The sequence below is a fragment of the Oncorhynchus mykiss genome, chromosome 15 (genome assembly GCF_057628025.1).
Source record: "Oncorhynchus mykiss isolate SJ-2025 chromosome 15, ASM5762802v1, whole genome shotgun sequence".
In the NCBI taxonomy this organism is placed as follows: Eukaryota; Metazoa; Chordata; class Actinopteri; order Salmoniformes; family Salmonidae; genus Oncorhynchus; species Oncorhynchus mykiss.
Genome location: NC_143036.1, coordinates 71,060,316 through 71,084,827, shown reverse-complemented (window position 1 = coordinate 71,084,827; position 24,512 = coordinate 71,060,316). Strand labels below are relative to the sequence as shown.

Below are 24,512 nucleotides of genomic sequence, written 5' to 3'. Positions count from 1 at the left end.
AAGGTCTCAGGGCAAGTGACGTCACGATTGAAACGCTATTTAGCGCGCACCACCGCTGACTAGCTAGCCGTTTCACATCCGTTACACAAAACTGTATTTAATAATGGAGCATTTTCTATAGGTATTTCAATGCAACTAGCTATAGGAGTTCTGAAGACACCACTGACTTCCGAAATGAGAACGAAGAAAGTATCGCCAGGTTGGTCCAAAATCTGCTGATTATGGCTAAACAGCAGCTAATTAGCTAACCTAGCGAAGTTACCACCTGAACATGAAATACACTGTCATAAATTGTTATTTATATAATATAGTGATAGGGGTGTTATTATAAATTGTTTTTAACTTAACTAAGCAAGTCAGTTAAGAACAAGTTATTTATAACGACGGCCTAGGAACAGTGGGTTAACTGCCTTGTACAGGGGCAGAACGACAGATGTTTACCTTGTCAGCTCGGGGATTCGATCTTTCGGTTACTGGCCCAACGCTCTAGGCTACCTGCCGCTCCAATAATGTAGTGATAGGAACGACAAATCAATATAGCAAATATTGTAAGGATCGAAAAGGTTGTTGCACAATTTTGCAAAGACTCTTACACATTGGGATATAGTTTCAAGAACGCTCTTAGCACGTAATGCAACGCAGCAATTTTTGAACGCAACCCTCATCTTAGTTCCAAACGCAGTTCCGGTCTGTATTTCCGGCATAACAAAAATGGCGTCCTCCACTAACGAAGGAAGCGTGAATGAAACGCGGTCGGGGAAGAAGTCGAAAAAGAATACAAACCAAGGTATTACAACGGTATTGTCTAGTATCAGAAACAAATGTATTATTTCTTAATAGTCCACGTTTCTGGATACATGTATCTGAGCAGAAGACTGATTTCCCTTGATTTGTGTAGCTCGCGCCCGGCCTCATGCTTATTTATTGTGCTAGTATGAGCACTGCTTGAAGACTGCTACCAATTTGTTCTCAGTGAAAGAACGTTTGTTCTGTGGGAAAACGTGCATGCAATTTACCTACCTAGTTATGAAGCTAACTATAACGTTAGGTGTGTTATATCCTAGCTTCTAATCTTGTATTTTCAGTGGATGAATCTCAACTCTTCGCTGTTCCCGATGGATGGAAGGAGCCAGCATTCACAAAAGATGACAACCCCAAAGGTCTACTGGAGGAGAGCAGTTTCGCCACTCTCTTTCCGAAGTATAGAGAGGCATACCTGAAAGAATGCTGGCCACTGGTGCAAAAAGCATTAGGCGATTCAGTAAGTTAAGCCAATTGAAAGGGAAATATGCAGTTGAAATAATAACAAAGCGTCCATTCTGATACGGGTTTGGTTAAAAGCTGAGGGAAGTTGCTGGAGAAATGTAGCCACTCAAATTCATATTCAGAGCTATGAATGCAAGGATTTAACCATCCATGAGATCAAAGTTATAGCTTTAACAATGTCTCGATGCTATAGTGTCTCCGTTGTTTATTGGGATATAAAATGTATTTTGGACTCTGATGGGCAGTTGAACTAAACCCACGGGGCAGTTATAGGGTCTATTCCAGAGTCAATGGCAATATATAATTAAAACGTTTAAAAAATGATGTAGGAATAGTAGAAAATTAGCAGAATGTCGGCCAAAATCCATCTCGCTCCATCTCACACTGCCGGGCAGTGGGCTTCCTCTGATCACCATCCTAGGTGGCAACACATACATTATAAGTGATTTCAATGAGTCTCCATTCTGATTGTTTTATACTGTTCAATTCAACTTCAACCAAAACAAATTTCAGCACTTATCATTTCTGCATTTCCTGCACTCAATTGCAGTGGTGGAAAAAGTACCCAATTGTCATACTTGAGTAAAAGTATAGATGCGTTAATAGAAAGTGACTCGAGTGAAAGTGTCACCCAGTAAAATATTACTTGAGTAAAAGTCTAAAAGTATTTGGTTTTAAATATACTTAAGTATCAAAAGGAAATGTAATTGATATAATGAACTTAATTATCAAAACCAGATGGCACCATTTTCTTGTTTAAAAAAAATGTATGGATAGCCAGGGGCTCCAACACTCAAGACATAATTTACAAACAAAGCATTTGTGTTTAGTGAGTCCTCAAGATCCGAGGCAGTGGATGACCAGGGATGTTCTCTTGAAAAGTGTGTGAATTGGACCATTTTTCTGTCCTGCTAAGCATTCAAAATGTAACGACTACTTTTAGGTGTCAGGGATAATGTATGGAGTAAAAAGTACAGTATTTTGTTTAGGAATGTATTAAAGTAAATGTTGTCAAATTAAAAATAGTAAAGGACAGATACCAAAAAACTACTCAAGTAGTACTTGAAAGTATGTTTTACTTAAGTAGTACTTGAAAGTATGTTTTACTTAAGTACTTTACACCACTGCTCAATTGATAATTTCCACACTGCCACATAGGGCTGCACGATATGGGCAAATAATCTAAGATGTATTTTTAACCAAATGTTGCAATTGCGATGTGACTTGCGAATTAGAGCAAAACTGTTGGAATCATGGAAATATAATGACTATTCTAATTCTATAGTTAGATTATAATAGTGGGCACTTTGAATACAGTGTTTGAGATGACAACTAATTAAAATGCCCGGGAGGAGTTATTGTGATCGGGTAGGAACTAAAGTGTTTCCTAGGGGACCCCAAAGCTTTGGCTACATTTCATGTGTTCTCTTAGCTACTTGATGTAGCTAACATTCTTGCTTTGCATATTCCTCTTTGATTTAGAAGATACTGTTGCACAAACAACATGCTGATTTAGGTCTACACCATCACTGGTATTATCAGGCTGTGTTAGGTAGCTACGTTTGCTCATACTCAGTGTCTTTATTAGCTAGCTATTAGCATTAGTGGCTAACAATTACTGTCTCAAGATTTAGGGCAACTTGCTAAGAAAAGACAGACTAGCTGTTTGCTGATGTAAGAAACACAAAATAATAGTGTCATTATAGAACGCTAGTGGATTATTACTAAGAAGCAAAGTGAAAAGCATTGTTGTCATCAACATTGATACATTGACCATGCAGACTGAAGGCAAGTGTCTCGTGGTTGAGGAACATCAAATGCGCTCCTTGTGTGGAAAATGGCACGGAGAGAAAGTGGAGCGAGATGACTCAAGTAGCGAAGTGAATTATAAAAATTGACATTACACATGGTGTATCACATTTAACAAACCAAACATTCAGTATAGAAGGTAAAGTAAAACCCCAAACCGGTCCCTGCATCAATACCAGTATATCATGAAATATGGTATACCGCCCAGCCCTTGTAGCAACGCCAACTGGATGCTTCACATTTACACATCCGGTGAAATATCTGGCTCATTAATCTGTCTGTGGTGTCACTGTCTGGACCAGCGCCTATGTTATTGTTTTTGTTTTGTGGATGAAACAGAGGAGAGGTGTGTCGAGCGGTGGTAAGAAATGGCAGTACGTATTCTGCTGTTCTATAGCGTGTGCAACACAGGAGGTTGGTGGCACCTTCATTGGGGAGAATGGGCTTGTGGTAATGGCTGGATTGGAGTAGTATCAAACACATGGTTTCCATGTGTGATGCCATTCCATTCACTCTGTTCCAGCCATTATGAACTGTCCTCCCATCAGCAGCCTCCCCTGGACTGTGCAATGATGTCTCAGGGGGACATTTTTGTTTGCAGTAAGATCACAATGTGTTGTAAGATCACAATGTGACGAGGTAGTTTCACCATTAAGGGTTCCAGCTTTAAGAGTAATGTTACATGTTGACAAGAGTTGATCCATTCTTATCAGCCCGTGTATAGGTGTCTGTGAACATGCAGATATGTAGCCATGTGAGGATGAATGATCCTCTCCTAGATTTAGGCACACAGCCTTTAAATTGTCCAAAACATTGATGATCTTTTCTTCCTCATCAACAGCACATCAAGGCCACCCTGGATTTGATCGAGGGCAGCATCACTGTTTGCACCACCAAAAAGACCTTTGACCCATATGCCGTTGTGAGGGCACGGGACCTCATCAAGCTGTTGGCCAGAAGTGTGCCTTTTGAGCAGGTAGGCATGCTCTCTTGTTCATCAATTCATAGTTGAACTTCCAACAATGATCCTGATAATGTGGAAGAATAGTCAAAACTCTATACTTACCCCAAAGAAAGAAACCAGTACAAGCATCTTCATTTGGTTGATGTTTTCTTCTGTCTTCCACCTTTAGGCCGTGCGTATTTTGGAGGATGACATGGCGTGTGACATCATCAAAATTGGCACGCTGGTCAGAACCAGAGAACGGTTTGTGAAGAGGAGGCAGAGACTCATCGGACCCAAAGGATCTACACTCAAGGTGCGTCTTGTTCAACCCTGCAGCCAGGGAGAGCGTTCAAGGGGATACATAGTAGTTTTGTGTTTAGATGTTAGCATCACTAGGTGGCAGCATAGGGTTATTAACACCTCCCAACGTTTCAGAATCAGTCAGCTCATCAAATCAAAGTTTATTTGTCATATACACAGGGTATATACATTTACTTGCAAGCTCTCCTCTCAACAGTGCTACAACAAAAATATTGAATTCAAATAAGTAGAAGAAAAAATGAGGACAGTTTATAGCTCGAGAGAATGTGCAAAATAAATCTAAAAGTAAAAGCACCTATTCAAAGTAAGTGTATTTACTCTTGTAGGGGATATGGAGAGGGAAATTATTCTGTGCAGTAAGAAGCACTGTGCAGTAAGAAGTTTAAAGTTTTATTGGTCTTCTGTACAGGATACACATGGTATATAGCACAGAATACACATGGTAAACAGCACAGGATACACATGGTATACAGCATCCAATGAAATGCTTACTTGCAGGTTCCTTCACGACAGTGCAACAACAATAACAACAACAACAATAATAAAAGATCAGAATACAAACAATGTAAATGGCTCAGTAGAATAGAATAAACAATTTAGCATAAGTATAATACAGGAAGGCCCAATTTATAGTCAAATATTTACACATGTATCAGAGAAAGGGGGGATTGGAGGGCAAGTGTTTCAATTGTGCAGTAGTAAAAAAGTCTGGTATCAGCAAGTATGTCTGTGCTAAGGTGCGGAGAGGCAGTGCAGGTGTTCAGTAGTAGCGGTACTGTCGGCGGTCGTAGTAGCGGTACTCTCGGCGGATGGAGATTGCTCTCCGTGGAACACATTCAACCTCCCTCTTACAGGCATTTATCTAACCTGTTTCCCCCTCAGGCATTGGAGCTGCTCACCAATTGCTACGTCATGGTGCAGGGGAACACTGTGTCAGCCCTTGGACCCTTCAACGGCCTCAAAGAGGTAAGCGCTGATTTCCTCAATCAGGACCATGTTCAGTAGGGTACACCATAGCAAAACATTTTGTAAGGCAAATATGCGTTTTTAGGTAGTACCTCTCCATTTCATTACGTTTCTAAATGCTTTTTCCCTACTGAGCACTATGCTGCTCTCTCTCTTAACCACACACTGGAACCACTGAAATAAGCCTGTTGAATTCATCAGGTGCCCATTTCTGCTATGGCAACAAATAATTTATTGAATTGGCTTATGCCCACTTCTCCATAGGGAGATTAGGCCGTACAAATGTTTCAATTGATGGTAATAAATCCCTTTCAGATGCATACTATCACTATAGCCTCGGAAGCTAAGCAGGGTTGTTCCTGGTCGGTCCCTGGATGGGAGACCAGATTCTGCTGGAAGTGGTGTTGGAAGGCCAGTAGGAGGCACTCTTTTCTCTGGTTTACATTTTTTTAATCCCAATGCCCCAGGGCAGTGATTGGGGACATTGCCCTGTGTAGGGTGCAGTCTTTTGGATTGGGACATAAAACGGGTGCAGTTATCATAAGAGTAAGGGTGAACCCCGGTGTCCTGGCTAAATTCCCAATCTGGCACTCATACTATCATGGCCACCTAATCATCCCCAGCCTCCAATTGACTAATGTCTCTCCCCTGTTACTATTCCGCTGGTTGTTGCTGTAAATGAGAATGTGGCCCAGCGTCGTCCGGGTTAGGGGAGGGTTTCCTTTTCCTGTCGCGCTCTAGCGACTCCTTGTGGCGGGCCAGGCGCTGCAAGCTGACCCCGGTCGCCAGCTGTACTGTGTTTCTTCTGACACATTGGTGCGGCTGGCTTCTGGGTTAAACGAGCAGTGTGTCAAGAAGCAGTGCGGCTTGGCAGGGTCGTGTTTTGTAGGATGCATGGCTCTCGACCTTCGCCTCTCCCGAGTCCATAGGGGAGTTGCAGCGATGGGACAAGACTAACTACCAATTTAATATCACGAAATTGGGGGGGGGGGGGGGTATATTAAACTTCCCTGGAGTGAGCAATAATTGTTTTTTGTGCTTTGAGTGACTCAATTATTATCTGCTAAAATATTATTTTTTCGTATGTAGGTACGGAAAGTGGTGTTGGATACCATGAAGAACATCCACCCCATCTACAACATCAAGGTAATTGATACCTTTCTCCTCCACATCCAATGAGGAGGAGAAAGGTGGTCTATGTGGTACTTTGTCATGGTTCGTGGTAAACTTAAAGCAACCGACACTGTTCTATGTAAGAGGATGTGGGGTTTTTGTTGACGCCACAGAGGAAGTCCAAAACAAACTGGAGTCCTTTAGAATAGATGACTTGAACTTACCATGATCCCAAAAGGGGAAGTTTGAAGTTCCTTGACAGCTGAGAACAACATGCTCCAGACCGACTTATTCTATCTGTCATAACTTATTTTCAAGTTTTTTATCGTGTTTGGACAGTTTACAAATTCCTTTATTCCGATTGGCTCTCGTACACGAGGTTGTCAACAAGAACCAAAATCTTTTTTTATATGGTCAGGGAGGAAGCCATACTTAAGCTATTTTAGGCGTTTCTAAGCAGTCAAAGAAATGAAAAATGTGAGGTGTTGCTTCTTTAATGCTGTGGCTCAAGGGATTTAAAGGAGCAATCCTTTAAATCCCATGAGGGATGGGCCTTTGAGAAATGTAACCACTCAAATTCATAGACGGCTATGGATGCAAGGACTGATCCAAGATATCAAAATTATAGTTTAAAGATTTTTGTTGAAGCTACACCGTGTTTGTTTGTAAACAACATCATTGTAAACAATCTTATATTTTGGGTTCTGCCGAATTATACTCTTCACGAATCAATGGGTGTGTATGACAAGAAGAAAAAGAGAGAGATATATATATATATATATATATATATATATATATATATATATATATATATATATATATATATATATATATATATATATATATATATTTATTTATTTATTTATTTATTTAAAAGTACAAAAATGGATGTAGCAATTGCAGATTGCCCCTTTTTAATGAAGGAACTGGCTTGAACTACTGCATCATTTCTGGAGCTTTGCCATGTAGTTACCAGCATGTCGTCTGACTTCAACCGCCCTCCGTTTCAATAATCCAAGTTAATTCTTCCAACACGTTTCTCCCTCTTTCCTCTTGCGACCGTTCGATTGGGGTCGGCCGCAGACGCTCATGATCAAGCGCGAGCTGTCCAAGGACCCCGAGCTGCGGCTGCAGAGCTGGGAGCGATTCCTACCCAACTTCCGACACAAGAACCTGACCAAGCGCAAGGAGCCTAAGAAAAAGACGACAAAGAAGGAGTACACGCCTTTCCCCCCGCAGCAGCCTGAGAGCCAGGTTAGTGGGTCAGAACCGCCTCCCCCCCGCAGCAGCCTGAGAGCCAGGTTAGTGGGTCAGAACTGCCTCCCCCCGCAGCAGCTTGAGAGCCAGGTTAGTGGGTCAGAACCGCCTCCCCCCGCAGCAGCCTGAGAGCCAGGTTAGTGGGTCAGAACCGCCTCCCCCCGCAGCAGCCTGAGAGCCAGGTTAGTGGGTCAGAACCGCCTCCCCCCGCAGCAGCCTGAGAGCCAGGTTAGTGGGTCAGAACCGCCTCCCCCCGCAGCAGCCTGAGAGCCAGGTTAGTGGGTCAGAACCGCCTCCCCCCTCAGCAGCCTGAGAGCCAGGTTAGTGGGTCAGAACCGCCTCCCCCCCGCAGCAGCCTGAGAGCCAGGTTAGTGGGTCAGAACTGCCTCCCCCCGCAGCAGCTTGAGAGCCAGGTTAGTGGGTCAGAACCGCCTCCCCCCGCAGCAGCCTGAGAGCCAGGTTAGTGGGTCAGAACCGCCTCCCCCCTCAGCAGCCTGAGAGCCAGGTTAGTGGGTCAGAACCGCCTCCCCCCTCAGCAGCCTGAGAGCCAGGTTAGTGGGTCAGAACCGCCTCCCCCCTGCAGCAGCCTGAGACAGGTTAGTGGGTCAGAACCGCCTCCCCCCTGCAGCAGCCTGAGAGACAGGTTAGTGGGTCAGAACCGCCTCCCCCCTCAGCAGCCTGAGAGCCAGGTTAGTGGGTCAGAACCGCCTCCCCCCTCAGCAGCCTGAGACAGGTTAGTGGGTCAGAACCGCCTCCCCCCTGCAGCAGCCTGAGAGACAGGTTAGTGGGTCAGAACCGCCTCCCCCCTGCAGCAGCCTGAGAGACAGGTTAGTGGGTCAGAACCGCCTCCCCCCTCAGCAGCCTGAGAGCCAGGTTAGTGGGTCAGAACCGCCTCCCCCCGCAGCAGCCTGAGACAGGTTAGTGGGTCAGAACCGCCTCCCCCCTGCAGCAGCCTGAGAGCCAGGTTAGTGGGTCAGAACCGCCTCCCCCCTGCAGCAGCCTGAGAGCCAGGTTAGTGGGTCAGAACCGCCTCCCCCCTCAGCAGCCTGAGACAGGTTAGTGGGTCAGAACCGCCTCCCCCCTGCAGCAGCCTGAGAGACAGGTTAGTGGGTCAGAACCGCCTCCCCCCTGCAGCAGCCTGAGAGACAGGTTAGTGGGTCAGAACCGCCTCCCCCCTCAGCAGCCTGAGAGCCAGGTTAGTGGGTCAGAACCGCCTCCCCCCGCAGCAGCCTGAGACAGGTTAGTGGGTCAGAACCGCCTCCCCCCTGCAGCAGCCTGAGAGCCAGGTTAGTGGGTCAGAACCGCCTCCCCCCGCAGCAGCCTGAGAGCCAGGTTAGTGGGTCAGAACCGCCTCCCCCCTCAGCAGCCTGAGAGCCAGGTTAGTGGGTCAGAACCGCCTCCCCCCTCAGCAGCCTGAGAGCCAGGTTAGTGGGTCAGAACCGCCTCCCCCCTGCAGCAGCCTGAGAGCCAGGTTAGTGGGTCAGAACCGCCTCCCCCCGCAGCAGCCTGAGAGCCAGGTTAGTGGGTCAGAACCGCCACACAGGCATGATATATTTATTTGTATCGGTTCCTGTGTCATACATGTCAGCCCAGTAGACTAATCTTCATGTAGATGGCACGTCAAACGTAGCATACAAAGTGCAAGCACAGTACAATAAAAAATATATATTTTTAAAGTTCAGTTTCAAGATAACACAGGACATTGACAAGTCCTCTTCCACATACTGTAACAGGGGTGTGTAATAACTTTGACTCCAGGCCCACATTGGGATTTCAAAATTCAGCGGAGGGCACAGATTTTTTTTAAACTGATTTGTAAGTCAAAAGCAATTTGCGAGCTGGAAAAAGGGCACTTAAAAAAAAAAGAGTCCATTATTTCTGCGTAATTTCTATTTAGTTTTAGAAGTTCAAGAGTGGCCTGGAAATTATTACTCCAAGCCTGGAAATTATTACTCCAAGCCTGGAAATTATTACTCCAAGCCTGGAAATTATTACTCCAAGCCTGGAAATTATTACTCCAAGCCTGGAAATTATTACTCCAAGCCTGGAAATTATTACTCCAAGCCTGGAAATTATTACTCCAAGCCTGGAAATTATTACTCCAAGCCTGGAAATTATTACTCCAAGCCTGGAAATTATTACTCCAAGCCTGGAAATTATTACTCCAAGCCTGGAAATTATTACTCCAAGCCTGGAAATTATTACTCCAAGCCTGGAAATTATTACTCCAAGCCTGGAAATTATTACTCCAGACCACTCTTGAGCGTCTTATGAATATATTTTAAACTGCCCCTTTTCCGACCCGCAAATTGCTTAGAAGTTCCCAATCTTCTTTTTTAATCATCCTTGTACTATAACATACAACAGCCATAGAGCCTAACATCAACAGATGACTTGGTCTATAACTACTTGATATAACCCATCCATCACTAAACATATCACTAAGCTTGTTCATACCCATGTTCCTGGATTCACTGTTTTGTTGTTTCCTGGTTGTCTAGATTGACAAGGAACTGGCAACGGGAGAGTTCTTTCTTCGAGAGAGTGTTAAGAAGAGGAAGAAGATGGAAGAGATAAAGGTAACCATGGATATCACTTGGCTGTTATCACGTAACTGTTACTTGACACAGCTTTGTCCTTAGGTGTCGCAACCATCACGGGACTTGATAGCTATGCACCAGTTACTGTTTGTATAGCATTGCATGAGAAACGAATGACCTTCAAAAGACACAACCATCACGGGACTTGATAGCTATGCACCAGTTACTGTTTGTATAGCATTGCATGAGAAACGAATGACCTTCAAAAGACACAACCATCACGGGACTTGATAGCTATGCACCAGTTACTGTTTGTATAGCATTGCATGAGAAACGAATGACCTTCAAAAGACACAACCATCACGGGACTTGATAGCTATGCACCAGTTACTGTTTGTATAGCATTGCATGAGAAACGAATGACCTTCAAAAGACACAACCATCACGGGACTTGATAGCTATGCACCAGTTACTGTTTGTATAGCATTGCATGAGAAACGAATGACCTTCAAAAGACACAACCATCACGGGACTTGATAGCTATGCACCAGTTACTGTTTGTATAGCATTGCATGAGAAACGAATGACCTTCAAAAGACGCACAACAGGATTTACTGTGCCAAATCCATTTGTCCTATGCCTGATTGTGTCTGTGTTTCCAAGGTGAAACAAGCCGAGGTGTTGTCTAAGAGGCAAGAGGAGCGAAACAGGGCCTTTATTCCTCCTAAGGAGAAACCTGTTATGAAGAAGACCAACAAAGGTACAGTGAATCATTTGAATAATTATGTTCTTAACTACCTTCTCTCCACCTGACCTTTGCACCCACTTCCTTCAAGCCATGCCAGACTGCTTCATGTCCCACACCAGTTAGGCAACCAGGCCCTTTCCTCCCACTCACAGATCTTTTGAAACTCTCTTCCCCACATTCTTGGGGCTTTTTAAAGCCGGCCTTAAGACTCATCTTTATCAGCTGGCCTACCCTTCCTCCTAGACTTTGGTTGTTGCTTTCATGATATGGATAATGTGGACGCTACCGTGATTACGGATAACCCTGAATGAATCGTGAATAGTAATGAGTGATGACGGATAACCCTGAATGAATCGTGAATAGTAATGAGTGATGACGGATAACCCTGAATGAATCGTGAATAGCAATGAGTGATGACGGATAACCCTGAATGAATCGTGAATAGTAATGAGTGATGACGGATAACCCTGAATGAATCGTGAATAGTAATGAGTGATGACGGATAACCCTGAATGAATCGTGAATAGTAATGAGTGATGACGGATAACCCTGAATGAATCGTGAATAGTAATGAGTGATGACGGATAACCCTGAATGAATCGTGAATAGTAATGAGTGATGACGGATAACCCTGAATGAATCGTGAATAGTAATGAGTGATGACGGATAACCCTGAATGAATCGTGAATAGTAATGAGTGTGAAAGTTAGGCACACACATATTATACTCCATATGAATATAGAGGTGTTCAGAAACATTCTATTATAATAAAATGATTTGATGCACTTTGAAATGATTCTTCTAGATATCATTAACTGACTGGCTAAATGAAGCATTGACTGACCACATACTCCCACACAGCCACACCTAGCTGTTTAATGTTATTTTTCTTTTACCATGTTTTTTCCTAGCTCCCTCAGAAGCCAAAATCAACATTGAGGCCATCAAGGCTAAGGTAAGGAAAGCCAAGACCAAGAAGCTAGGAGCCCCCTCTGTTAACCCTGTCCCACAGACCAAACCCGCCTATGACAAGAAGAAAAAGAACAAGGGCTAACCTTGGAAAAGCTCGGACAATGGACAATATTCACTATTGCTGCATTCAAACGAGGTATGCAGATCACTGGTTTGTCAGGACATGGGTTTGTCTAAAGATGTATTTGGGATATTAATAGAATATCCCCAATTCCTCACAGAGATGAATCTTCCTCATAGTTTTGATGAAATGAATATGGAATGCCTCTGACCTCAGAGGAGACAGTATACAGTAAAGGTGTCTCCCTATATGTGACACCCAATGCCTCAGTGTTACCTAGTTAGCCTGTGACCGAGGCCCGTTCTTTATTTATAATATTGTTTAGCAACTGTTTGTAAGACGTGCACAGAATGTGGTTCACCACATCCCGACGCCACAGATTCCTCCTCTTGTCCTAATCCTCAGAACAACTTGTACTGCTTTCCACCAACACCTGTCCATGTTAATATTTACAGTAAGCACTCTACTTTATGAAGACTGCAAGTATAATGCATTGGAAGGCTAGTAATGTTTCATAATGATGCTGACTTAGTCTGTTAATATACTCATTAAAAAAAACATGCATACTATTAAAAGCTTTTAAAGCTTTTTTTTATAGTCCTTATTATAAATGATTAACAAGGTATTAAGCTATATACCTGCAGGCTTTGAGAAAAGGCACTGAAAGTTTTAGTTCATGATTAAATGAACATTGTTGTCGTGTGCTGCTACAGACGTCAAGTGTTGCAGAAATGGGCCTAGAGGACTGCTGAACAGTGACATAGCATTGTGATGTTTAGGAGAACTGTGTGTTGGGCTGCATTCTTTGTAATTTGGTGTTGCTACTTCTAAAGACTCAATAAAACAAGTATATGATAATCTCTTATTCTGTATTTGTAGAATTGATATTCCTGTTAGGCCAAATGAGATGATTTTAGACACCGCTCTTCAACCTTCATAAGCTCTTGCGTTATGAGTTCTGCTGTCAGTGGTTGGTGAGCCTGGTCCCAGACTTGTTTGTGCTTTTGCCAACACAATTGCTCATTGTTAAGCAAACATGATTTTTGGGGGAGAAACAGTTATTTTCAAAAATGTAACTTAACAGAAACACAGATTGTGACATTTATGTGTGAGCTATTTGAGACCTATTTTTCCTGCTCTTATTTTAGGCATTGTTTACTTTAGAGGGCTTGCCATATCGTTTGTATTAAAGACTGCTGCATAACTCCTTGAGGTCAGTAAATCAACTTTTGGTTACGTTTTGGGGTAAACTTTCCCTTTAACACATTAATGGAAGCAGCATATACATTTTAGTAGTAGTTCACTTTATTGTACCTCAATGGGAGTTTGGTTTGAGGCTCTGCGGGAATTTTAAAAAGACAGGACCACATTGAGAAAGGCATGACAACAATGAGAACAGTGCAGGTCAATTAATCTAAACCTCTCAGCTATTCGTAAAAAAATATGCTTGGGTACAGTCTGTGTACTCCAAATGCGGCGACAAAGGTGAGGAGAAGGGCCAGGGGTCGGATGGCCAATATGGCCATGCAGCAGGGGCCACAGGTGGCCAGGGTGGGGTCCCAGTCGGGGGTCCATCTGTAACCTGTACACAGGTGAGAAAAGTAAAGGCTAATGTTGGTCACAAAGAACACATTCTGCCATTGTGGTTTAGGAAGTTCATTTAAATGAAGGGTTGCGTATTCAAAACATACTTTTCTGTTCATCTCGTTTTGGATCGTCTGTAAAGAGAGAAGACAAGGCAGCTTTATTATGTCACGAATAGAACATGGTATTGGGTGTTGAACGTGCATGTACAAGGGAAAGAGTATTGGGGGTGTTGTGGAGGAATATGTTGAAGATTCAGACCATCACAGGGTTGTCCTGCATCTTGTTATTTTATTGGGTGTGGGAAATGGTAGCTGACAGACTCACGGCAGAGCTTGGCCTGGCATTGATTGTTTGCACCCTCACAAGAGCTGCATTCTTCCAACCCGTTCTGGTATGGTAACATCTCAACCACGTTTCCCCTGGAGAAGCAATGCACATCCTTTTAATTTATCTCAAATGTTTCCATATTTCTAAAATCAGAGCATCTTAGAATTTTTTTTTTTTTTTTGCCGAAGGGAAAGTACAATGTGTGCAAGGTTGCATAAGTCCAATAACCTTTCAAAAAATCCCCAGGTGTTCCAGAAATGATTCATTTTGCATCATATGATGCACAACGCAGAATCTTATGATGCAAAATGCATCATACCGGCTGCATTTCTGTATTTTGAAAGTTATATACAGTTGATGTCAGATGTTTAAATACACTTAGGTTGGAGTCATTAACTCGTTTTTCAACAACTCCACAAATTTCTTGTTAACAAACTATAGTTTTGGCAAGTCGGCTAGGACATCTACTTTGTGCATGACACAAGTGATTTTTCCAAAAATTGTTTACAGACAGATTATTTCACTTATAATTCACTGTATCACAATTCCAGTGGGTCAGACGTTTACACACAATAAGTTGACTGTGCCTTTAAACAGCTTGGAAAATTACATAAAATTATGTCATGGCTTTAAAAGCTTCTGATAGGCTAATTGACATAATTTGAGTCAATTGTAGGTGTACCTGTGGATGTGTTTCAAGGCCTACCTTCAAACTCAGTGCCTGTTTGCTTGACATCATGGGAAAATCAAAATAAATCAGCCAAGACCTCAGAAAAAAATTGTAGACCTCCACAAGTCTGGTTAATCCTTGGGAGAAATTTCCAAATGCCTGAAGGTACCACGTTCATCTGTACAAACAATAGTACGCAAGTATAAACACCATGGGACCACACAGCCGCCATACCGTTCAGGAAGGGGATGCGTTCTGTCTCCTAGAGACGAGCATACTTTGGTGCGAAAAGTGCAAATCAATCTCAGAACAAAAGCAAAGGACCTTGTGAAGATGCTGGAGTGAATAGGTGCAAAAGTATCTATATCCACAGTAAAATGAGTCCTATGTCGACATAACCTCAATGGCCGCTCAGCAGGGAAGAAGCCACTGCTCCAAAACCGCCATGAAAATGCCAGACTATGGTTTGCAACTGCACATGGGGACAAAAATCGTACTTTTTGGAGAAATGTCCTCTGGTCTGATGGAACAAAAATAGAACTGTTTGGCCATAATGACCATCGTTGTGTTTGGAGGAAAAAGGGGGAGGCTTGCAAGCCGAAAAACACCATCCCAACCGTGAAGCACGGGGGTGGCAGCAGCATGTTTTGGTGGTGCTTTGCTGCAGGAGGGAATGGTGCACTTCACAAAATACATGGCATCATGAGGTAAGAAAATGATGTGAATATATTGAAGCGACATCAGACAGGAAGTTAAAGCTTGGTCGCAAATGGGTCTTCCAAATGGACAATGACCCCAAGCGTACTTCCAAAGTTGTGGCAAAATGGCTTAAGGACAACAAAGTCAAGGTATTGGGAGTGGCCATCACAAAGCCCTGACCTCATTCCCAGAGAAAATGTGTGGGCAGAACTGAAAAAGCGTGTGCGAGCAAGGAGGCCTACAAACCTGACTCAGTTACACCAGCTCTGTCAGGAGGAATGGGCCAAAATTCACCGAACTTATTGTGGGAAGCTTGTGGGAGGCTATCCGAAACGTTTGACCCAAGTTAATCAATTTAAAGGCAATGCTACCAAATACTAATTGAGTGTATGTCAACTTCTGACCCACTGGGAATGTGATGAAAGAAATAAAAGCTGAAATAAATAATTATCTCTACTATTATTCTGACATTTCAAATTCTTAAAATAAAGTGGTGATCCTAACTGACCTAAGACAGGGTATTTTTACTAGGATTAAAAGTCAGGAATTGTGAAAAACTAGATTTAAATGTATTTGGCTATGGTGTATGTAAACTTCTGACTGTATCTTGAAATTGCTGACATGTAACACTTTTTGGGACTATATATACAATGGACTAATGAAACAAATACCAAAATAGTTTTGGGGTGGAATTTTCCTTTCAGTGTACATGAATTGTTAGATATTACTGCACTGTTGGAGCTAGGAACACACGCATTTCTTTACACCTGCAATAACATCTTTAAATATGTGTATGTGACCAATACAATTTGATTTCATTTGGTATATGTGTATTCAGTCTGCCTTACGCTTTGTGAATGTAATATGTGTATTCAGTCTGCCTTTGTGAATGTAATAAGTGTATTCAGTCTGCCTTTGTGAATGTACTATGTGTATTCAGTCTGCCTTTGTGAATGTAATATGTGTATTCAGTCTGCCTTTGTGAATGTAATATGTGTATTCAGTCTGCCTTACGCTTTGTGAATGTAATATGTGTATTCAGTCTGCCTTTGTGAATGTAATATGTGTATTCAGTCTGCCTTTGTGAATGTAATATGTGTATTCAGTCTGCCTTTGTGAATGTAATATGTGTATTCAGTCTGCCTTTGTGAATGTAATATGTGTATTCAGTCTGCCTTACGCTTTGTGAATGTAATATGTGATTCAGTCTGCCTTTGTGAATGTACTATGTGTATTCAGTCTGACTTTGTGAATGTAATATGTGTATTCAGTCTGACTTACGCTTTGTGAATGTAATATGTGTATTCAGTCTGCCTTTGTGAATGTAATATGTGTATTCAGTCTGCCTTTGTGAATGTAATATGTGTATTCAGTCTGCCTTTGTGAATGTAATATGTGTATTCAGTCTGCCTTACGCTTTGTGAATGTAATATGTGATTCAGTCTGCCTTTGTGAATGTACTATGTGTATTCAGTCTGACTTTGTGAATGTACTATGTGTATTCAGTCTGCCTTACGCTTTGTGAATGTAATATGTGATTCAGTCTGCCTTTGTGAATGTACTATGTGTATTCAGTCTGACTTTGTGAATGTAATATGTGTATTCAGTCTGCCTTTGTGAATGTAATATGTGTATTCAGTCTGCCTTTGTGAATGTACTATGTGTATTCAGTCTGCCTTTGTGAATGTAATATGTGTATTCAGTCTGCCTTTGTGAATGTAATATGTGTATTCAGTCTGCCTTTGTGAATGTAATATGTGTATTCAGTCTGCCTTACGCTTTGTGAATGTAATATGTGATTCAGTCTGCCTTTGTGAATGTACTATGTGTATTCAGTCTGCCTTTGTGAATGTACTATGTGTATTCAGTCTGCCTTTGTGAATGTAATATGTGTATTCAGTCTGCCTTTGTGAATGTACTATGTGTATTCAGTCTGCCTTTGTGAATGTAATATGTGTATTCAGTCTGCCTTTGTGAATGTAATATGTGTATTCAGTCTGCCTTTGTGAATGTAATATGTGTATTCAGTCTGCCTTTGTGAATGTAATATGTGTATTCAGTCTGCCTTTGTGAATGTAATATGTGTATTCAGTCTGCCTTTGTGAATGTAATATGTGTATTCAGTCTGCCTTATGCGTTGTGAATGTACTATGTGTATTCAGTCTGCCTTTGTGAATGTACTATGTGTATTCAGTCTGCCTTACGCTTTGTGGATGTACTATGTGTATTCAGTCTGCCTTTGTGAATGTACTATGTGTATTCAGTCTGCCTTTGTGAATGTAATATGTGTATTCAGTCTGCCTTTGTGAATGTAATATGTGTATTCAGTCTGCCTTACGCTTTGTGAATGTAATATGTGTATTCAGTCTGCCTTACGCTTTGTGAATGTAATATGTGTATTCAGTCTGCCTTTGTGAATGTAATATGTGTATTCAGTCTGCCTTATGCTTTGTGAATGTAATATGTGTATTCAGTCTGCCTTTGTTAATGTAATATGTGATTCAGTCTGCCTTTGTGAATGTACTATGTGTATTCAGTCTGCCTTACGCTTTGTGAATGTACTATGTGTATTCAGTCTGCCTTTGTGAATGTAATATGTGATTCAGTCTGCCTTTGTGAATGTAATATGTGATTCAGTCTGCCTTTGTGAATGTACTATGTGTATTCAGTCTGCCTTACGCTTTGTGAATGTACTATGTGTATTCAGTCTGCCTTTGTGAATGTAATATGTGATTCAGTCTGCCTTTGTGAATGTAATATGTGATTCAGTCTGCCTTTGTGAATGTACTATGTGTATTCAGTCTGCCTCACGCTTTGTGAATGTAATATGTGTATTCAGTCTGCCTTTGTGAATGTAATATGTGTATTCAGTCTGCCTTTGTGAATGTACTATGTGTATTCAGTCTGCCTTTGTGAATGTAATATGTGCATTCAGTCTGCCTTTGTGAATGTACTATGTGTATTCAGTCTGCCTTTGTGAATGTAATATGTGTATTCAGTCTGCCTTTGTGAATGTAATATGTGTATTCAGTCTGCCTTACGCTTTGTGAATGTAATATGTGTATTCAGTCTGCCTTTGTGAATGTACTATGTGTATTCAGTCTGCCTTTGTGAATGTAATATGTGTATTCAGTCTGCCTTACGCTTTGTGAATGTAATATGTGTATTCAGTCTGCCTTTGTGAATGTACTATGTGTATTCAGTCTGCCTTTGTGAATGTAATATGTGTATTCAGTCTGCCTTTGTGAATGTACTATGTGTATTCAGTCTGCCTTTGTGAATGTAATATGTGTATTCAGTCTGCCTTACGCTTTGTGAATGTAATATGTGTATTCAGTCTGCCTTTGTGAATGTACTATGTGTATTCAGTCTGCCTTTGTGAATGTAATATGTGTATTCAGTCTGCCTTTGTGAATGTACTATGTGTATTCAGTCTGCCTTTGTGAATGTAATGTGTGTATTCAGTCTGCCTTTGTGAATGTAATATGTGTATTCAGTCTGCCTTTGTGAATGTAATATGTGTATTCAGTCTGCCTTATGCTTTGTGAATGTAATATGTGTATTCAGTCTGCCTTTGTGAATGTAATATGTGATTCAGTCTGCCTTTGTGAATGTAATGTGTGTATTCAGTCTGCCTTTGTGAATGTACTATGTGTATTCAGTCTGCCTTTGTGAATGTAATATGTGATTCAGTCTGACTTACGCTTCGGCATAGTTACAAACAAATATGGCTCCCTCTTTATCAGAAAACGAAGTCCTGTCGACGCCATTTGGGCATATTTGGACGGCGCAACCAACCTTGTAGCTCGTCGCCCAAACAACCTGGGAATGCAAGCAAGCATACAGTCGGCAAAGATTATGAAATATTGAGTTTCCCCTTTTATAGCAATGTTTTTACAATAGGTCAAATAGTGGGTGCTTATATTTGTTCTGTTTCACACATGTACAAGTGTGCAACCTGTGTGTTGTGAAACAGGTGTTTTTTGCATATCCCATGCTCCCTGAGACAGCTTCGGAGAGTGTGGTCAAGGCCAGGGATCAGCTGTTATTGAGGTGCCCCTGGTGCAATTAGGGTTAAGTGCCGTGCTCAAGGACAGATCAGTAAATGTTTCACCTAGTTGGCTCGGGGATTTGAACTAGCAACCTTTTGGTTATTGGCCCAACGCTAAAACTGCATTTTGTCGTTTTGATGGTTTTTAGCAGTGATGCTGTTTTATTCAGTAGAGGACACGTACCTGTGTGTAGTGGCCACACATTTTCCCTGGTCTACACGCATTGCTTTGGTATGAGTAATCGTTCACTTCTTTGACCCATAAATCAATGGCGCGCATGACGGAGAACGTGGAGGGCGGGTATCCTGCCCAGATGTTCTCTCCCACGGAGGAGAAGACAGGGTGGACCCGTCTGACCTCTTTCAGGAAGATGTTGTGCTGGAAGTCACAGTGTCTTGCCCAGGCCCTTGCAGTGATGGCCAAGCCCTCATCCCACGTCTTGAAGGAAAAAAAGCAACCAAATTAGTGAGTGTCTAAAAAAAATGACAGTATCTGTGATATGAAACTGATTACACGCCTCTATGGATCTGATTGGCTTGTCCTCCTTTCATTCTAACATTGTTTTACAGGGCTCTACAGTGCGACCATTAACTTGCCTATGCGGCTACATATTTTGTCTTCGACCTGGAAAATGTAGGATTCTAGCTTTATTACTTTACCTCAAATGTTTCATTGTGCTCCTACATTTCTTTGTGTGCCTACAGTTTTCAACTTAGGCGTTACACGTTCTTGTAAAAAAGGACAGTGTAGAGCGCTGTCTTATTCAACTATAGCTTACTCACAAGGCAATGTTTATATGCATTGTTGTTGCTTTAGGAAGCGTTTAAGCACTATTCACGTATTGCATATTCGTAATTGTCACTTTTCCAACTGCAAAAGCAAATCCAATTCTGAATAATTTACATGGAAGCAGTATTAGCTATATTATGGTATTACTGAGTTTTGACTTGGGAATACAGTGTTGCATGCTCTCATTTTTTAAACCTTTATTTAACTAGGCAAGTCAGTTAAGAACAAATTCTTATTTTCTATGACGGCCTTGGAACAGTGGGTTAACTGCCTGTTCAGGGGCAGAGCGACAGATTTGTACCTTGTCAGTTCCGGTTACTAGTCCAACGCTCTAACCAGTAGGCTACCCTGCCGCCCCGTCTCATCGCCTTACTGCTTACCATGTAGAGCATATTTCTGGCCGGTGGATTCACAGAGGATCGGTTGGCGTTGTGTATCCTCACACAGTCGTCGATGAACTTCTTATCGGTGATGCCAGGAAATGGGTTGTACTCTGAGGACTCGATATTAGGGACAGATGAGCCCAGGAAAATCACAGCCCACAGCAATCCTTGCAGCAGTAGCTGCCCCATGCTTCAGGTACAGACGATTGAACCAGGACAGGTCACAAACGTCTCACATCACATCTCCTTTCTCGGTAAAGCAGCTTGTTTCAAACAGGAACTGAGACGTCTGCATATTTTACTGCTGGATGGTGAGGAGGAAGGAAGTCGATGTGAAATGCTGTGTACTAGTGAGTCCATGTAGTAGTGTAATAAACTGGCAAAAGATGGAGGTAACCTACTGGGCAGAAAATGGTCGAATAAACGTTATTTCCACGTCATTTAAACCGGAAAAAAATCCATGTGATGTCGTTGAATCAACCTGAAAAACTGATAGGATTTGCAAGAAGTCAACATAAGCACATTTCATCTTTTTCCCACCCAACTTTGAACCTAAATCCAATGAAATTGTGACATTTGTTGATTTCGCGTTGAATTGACAGTTGACAACTCAAACAAATGTAAATCAAAACTAGACGTTGAATTGACGTCTGTGGACAGTGGGAAAGCCTTGGTGATGGTGGCATCCAACTCATAAAGGAGATTAGGGTCATTTCATGTCATTGTTGAAAAGTGAGAGACAGCGAGGAAGATACAGGGAGAGACTTATCTAGAGCGATAGCTAGAGAGAGTTACGGTCTCTCTAGGATCCTGTAAGGCAGGGGTGTCAAAGTCAAATGGACGGAGGGCCAAATAAAAAAATCAGCTACAAGACGAGGGCCGGACTGTTCGAATGTTCATTGAAAAAATTTTAAATGACGCATATAGTCTAGTGAACCTAATTGAACCTACTGAAAACCTAACAAATATATTACAATATGATCAGATAAATAAAGCAATATTTTCTTATGGCTCTGTCAGTAATCTTTAATTTTCAACAGACACAAAAGACAAATTTCCTTTATATAAATATCCCCATAACATGAACATTAAATGAAAGAAACCGGTATTCAAGGCACCATCAGTAGACTATATTTTCTATTTTAGCAAAAGTGGGCTAAATTTACTTCAAAGAAAAAACAATAATAGCAATTTTCTATCATCCACTCAACTGAAATATTTTTAAAATATAATTGGATTGAAATACAAAAAAATAAAGTGCAAAAATCTATTAATCAAAAACAACACTTTGTTTAAGGAGAAGTAACATGCAGTGAAAACAAATATTAAATTTTAACTTTTAAACTTGAACTGAGTAAAAACTCTAAATATGTGATTGCACAGTAATGTTCACTTGTTTGAGGTTGAGGGTGATACTTGGTGGTGTCCCATCTTTTCCACAAGTTCATCAATGTTCGGGGTAAGGCTCTGAGCTGAAGAAATCCTCAGAATTGAGTGGAGGTGTTCAGCAGTAAGTCGACTTCTGTGTGATGTTTTGTTCAGGTTCATCAAAGAAAACAGTTGTTCACACAGGTATGTGCTGCCAAACATAGACAACGTTTGAGCAGCCTGGATGCGCAGCTGGGGCATTGTGCCGGGGAGGAAACGGGCAAACTCCGCAGCACCCACTGCCGCATATTTTTCCCTCAGTGCATCATTGCATTGGAGGTCAATCAACTCCATTTGGAGGTTTGGTGGTGAGCTTTCCACGTCAACAGCAAATGGGTTACCGAGCAGTTCCAACCTGCTTTTTTGTGCTTCAAAGTCAGCAAATCGGCGTCGAAAGTCAGTGGTAAGCATACCTATTTTATCAGCCAACTGTGTGCTCGGGAACGCACTGGTAGAGAGCTTCTCTTTCATGGTCTGGCAGCTGGGAAAGTAGCTCAAATTTTCTTTCCGCATCTGCGTCTCCCACAGAGTCAGTTTGGTTTTAAATGCCTTCACTGTACTGTACATATCAGAGATGACACGATCCCGACCCTGCAGCTGCAAGTTTATTGCATTCAGATGACTCGTAATGTCACACAGAAAAGCCATTTCACACAGAAACATTTCGTCTCGGAGTTGTGTTGTGTCTTTCCCTTTGCTGTCCAAGAATAGACAAATCTCCTCACGAAGCTCGAAACATCTTTGAAGCACCTTTCCCTGGCTTAGCCATCGCACCTCTGTGTGATAAGGCAAATCACCATGCTCCGTTTCTAACTCCGTCAGAAATGCCTTGAACTGGCGGTGATTCAAACCTTTGGCTCTGATAAAGTTAACTGTGCGCGTGATGATGCTCATTACATGCTCCATTTTCAAGGCTTTACCGCACAACGCTTCCTGGTGTATGATACAATGATAAGCTGTCAGCTCACCTGTCGCGTTTTCCTCTTGCATCTTTTCCCGTATCTTCGCCACCAGTCCGCTCCTGTGTCCACACATCGCAGGTGCTCCGTCGGTTGTCAAACCCACAAGTTTTTCCCAAGGCAGCTCCATCTCATTTACACATCTTGACACCTCTTCATACAAATCATGCCCCGTAGTTGTGCCATGCATAGGACGTAAAGCCAAAAACTCCTCTGTCACGCTTAGGCTGGAGTCCACTCCGCGGATGAAAATTGACAACTGGGCAATGTCAGAAATGTCGGTGCTCTCATCCACAGCCAAGGAATATGCAATAAAATCTTTTCCCTTTTTCACAAGCTGCTCTTTTAGATTGATGGACAACTGGTCTACTCTCTCGGCAATGGTGTTTCTGCTCAGACTCACATTTAAAAAGAGTTGCCTTTTTTCTGGGCAAACTTCGTCACAAACTTTAATCATGCAGTTTTTGATGAAATCCCCCTCCGTAAATGGCCGGGCTGATTTAGCGATCTCTTCTGCCAAAATAAAACTGGCCTTGACAGCAGCCTGGCCTTGTGATTTGGCTTTTTTGAACAGAGCCTGTCGAGATTTGAGGCCTCGTTTTAATTCCTCTGCCTTTTGTAGCCTTTGTTCCATGTCCATATTCTTGTTTTTGTCCGCGTGTTTCGTTTCATAATGTCGTCTCAGATTATACTCTTTCAGTACCGCCACACTTTCTCCACACAGAAGACACACAGGTTTTCCAGCTACCTTCGTGAACATATACTCCGACTCCCACCTTGTTTGAAACCCCCGGTTCTCAGTATCCACCTTCCGTTTTGCCATTTTTGATGGGTATCTGAAAGTTAATTTTACTGTGATGCTGACGACTGCTGTGCCAATAAATATTGAAATGAAGCAGCCTACTGCTCGGTGCGTCACCTTTGCATTGTGGGAAATGTAGTATTGGTGCGTGTAAAAGATCTGCGGGCTGCCGGCTTGCTGCGGGCCGGTTCTAATAATAAATCAAGATCATCCCAGGGGCCGTAAAAAACCTTCTTGCGGGCCGGATGTGGCCCGCGGGCCTTGACTCTGACATATGTGCTGTAAGGCTAGGAAAAAGTGTGGTATTGTGCTTAGCTTAACTTCCCTTGTTCATGTGTGTGAACGAGAGAATTCAGCAGTTCTGTTTGAATCTACTGGAGTGTGTGTGTGCGTGACTTCAACAAGGCTGTGGTTTTCTGAACTTCTATTGAGTCAGGTCTGTGAACTTCTCATCACTCTTCAGGCAGACAGTAACTCTGGGTAGCTTTGTCACAGTATCTTACATGTCTATCAATCAATGCAACAGATAAAGTATTCTTGTTTTTTAAAATAATTTCTAGAGGATTGAGTTACTTCTGAGAAGCTATATATTCCATGTATCGGGCCCTACTCATAACTTAGAATAACTAGATTTCTCCCAGAGGAACTTCATTGGTTGTCAGGTACATTGAAATCACACAACAGTTCATAACATTTTAAGTTGACAAATTCTAGTTGAGCCACAGTGTACAGCAGCTTAATACAATAGATTTATATCTGTACATTCATAAATGACTAAGCTGATTTCTCTGACCAGCATCCTATTCACAGCCTTACT

General features: G+C 42.1%; 2 protein-coding genes across 5 annotated transcripts; one reads left to right on the top strand and one right to left on the bottom strand.

Moving 5' to 3' along the window:
- Positions 1-29: 29 nt before the first annotated feature.
- LOC110499766 (KRR1 small subunit processome component homolog) lies at positions 30-12,857 on the top strand. The gene is made up of 10 exons (XM_090200991.1): positions 30-787; positions 1,086-1,261; positions 3,917-4,051; positions 4,209-4,334; positions 5,225-5,308; positions 6,398-6,454; positions 7,505-7,675; positions 10,180-10,257; positions 10,882-10,978; positions 11,878-12,857. The coding sequence occupies exons 1-10, from the start codon at positions 712-714 to the stop codon at positions 12,018-12,020; spliced, it is 1,143 nt and encodes a 380-aa protein (XP_090057117.1). The 5' UTR covers positions 30-711; the 3' UTR covers positions 12,021-12,857.
- Positions 12,858-13,286: 429 nt separating this feature from the next.
- LOC110499778 (GLIPR1-like protein 1) lies at positions 13,287-20,957 on the bottom strand. 4 transcript variants are annotated; one of them, XR_016486888.1, is made up of 6 exons: positions 20,504-20,956; positions 19,518-19,772; positions 18,986-19,104; positions 13,845-14,005; positions 13,691-13,717; positions 13,287-13,581 (listed from the first exon to the last, which is right to left on the bottom strand). XR_016486888.1 is itself a non-coding variant. In XM_090200993.1 (6 exons), exons 1-6 carry the CDS (start codon positions 20,693-20,695, stop codon positions 13,427-13,429), a joined length of 843 nt encoding a protein of 280 aa, XP_090057119.1. In that variant the 5' UTR covers positions 20,696-20,957; the 3' UTR covers positions 13,287-13,426. The 4 variants fall into 4 exon arrangements, 1 of the variants encoding a protein (XP_090057119.1); XM_090200993.1 differs by having other exon boundaries at positions 13,911-14,005; positions 20,504-20,957; XR_016486890.1 differs by lacking the exon at positions 18,986-19,104 and having other exon boundaries at positions 20,504-20,952.
- Positions 20,958-24,512: the final 3,555 nt, after the last annotated feature.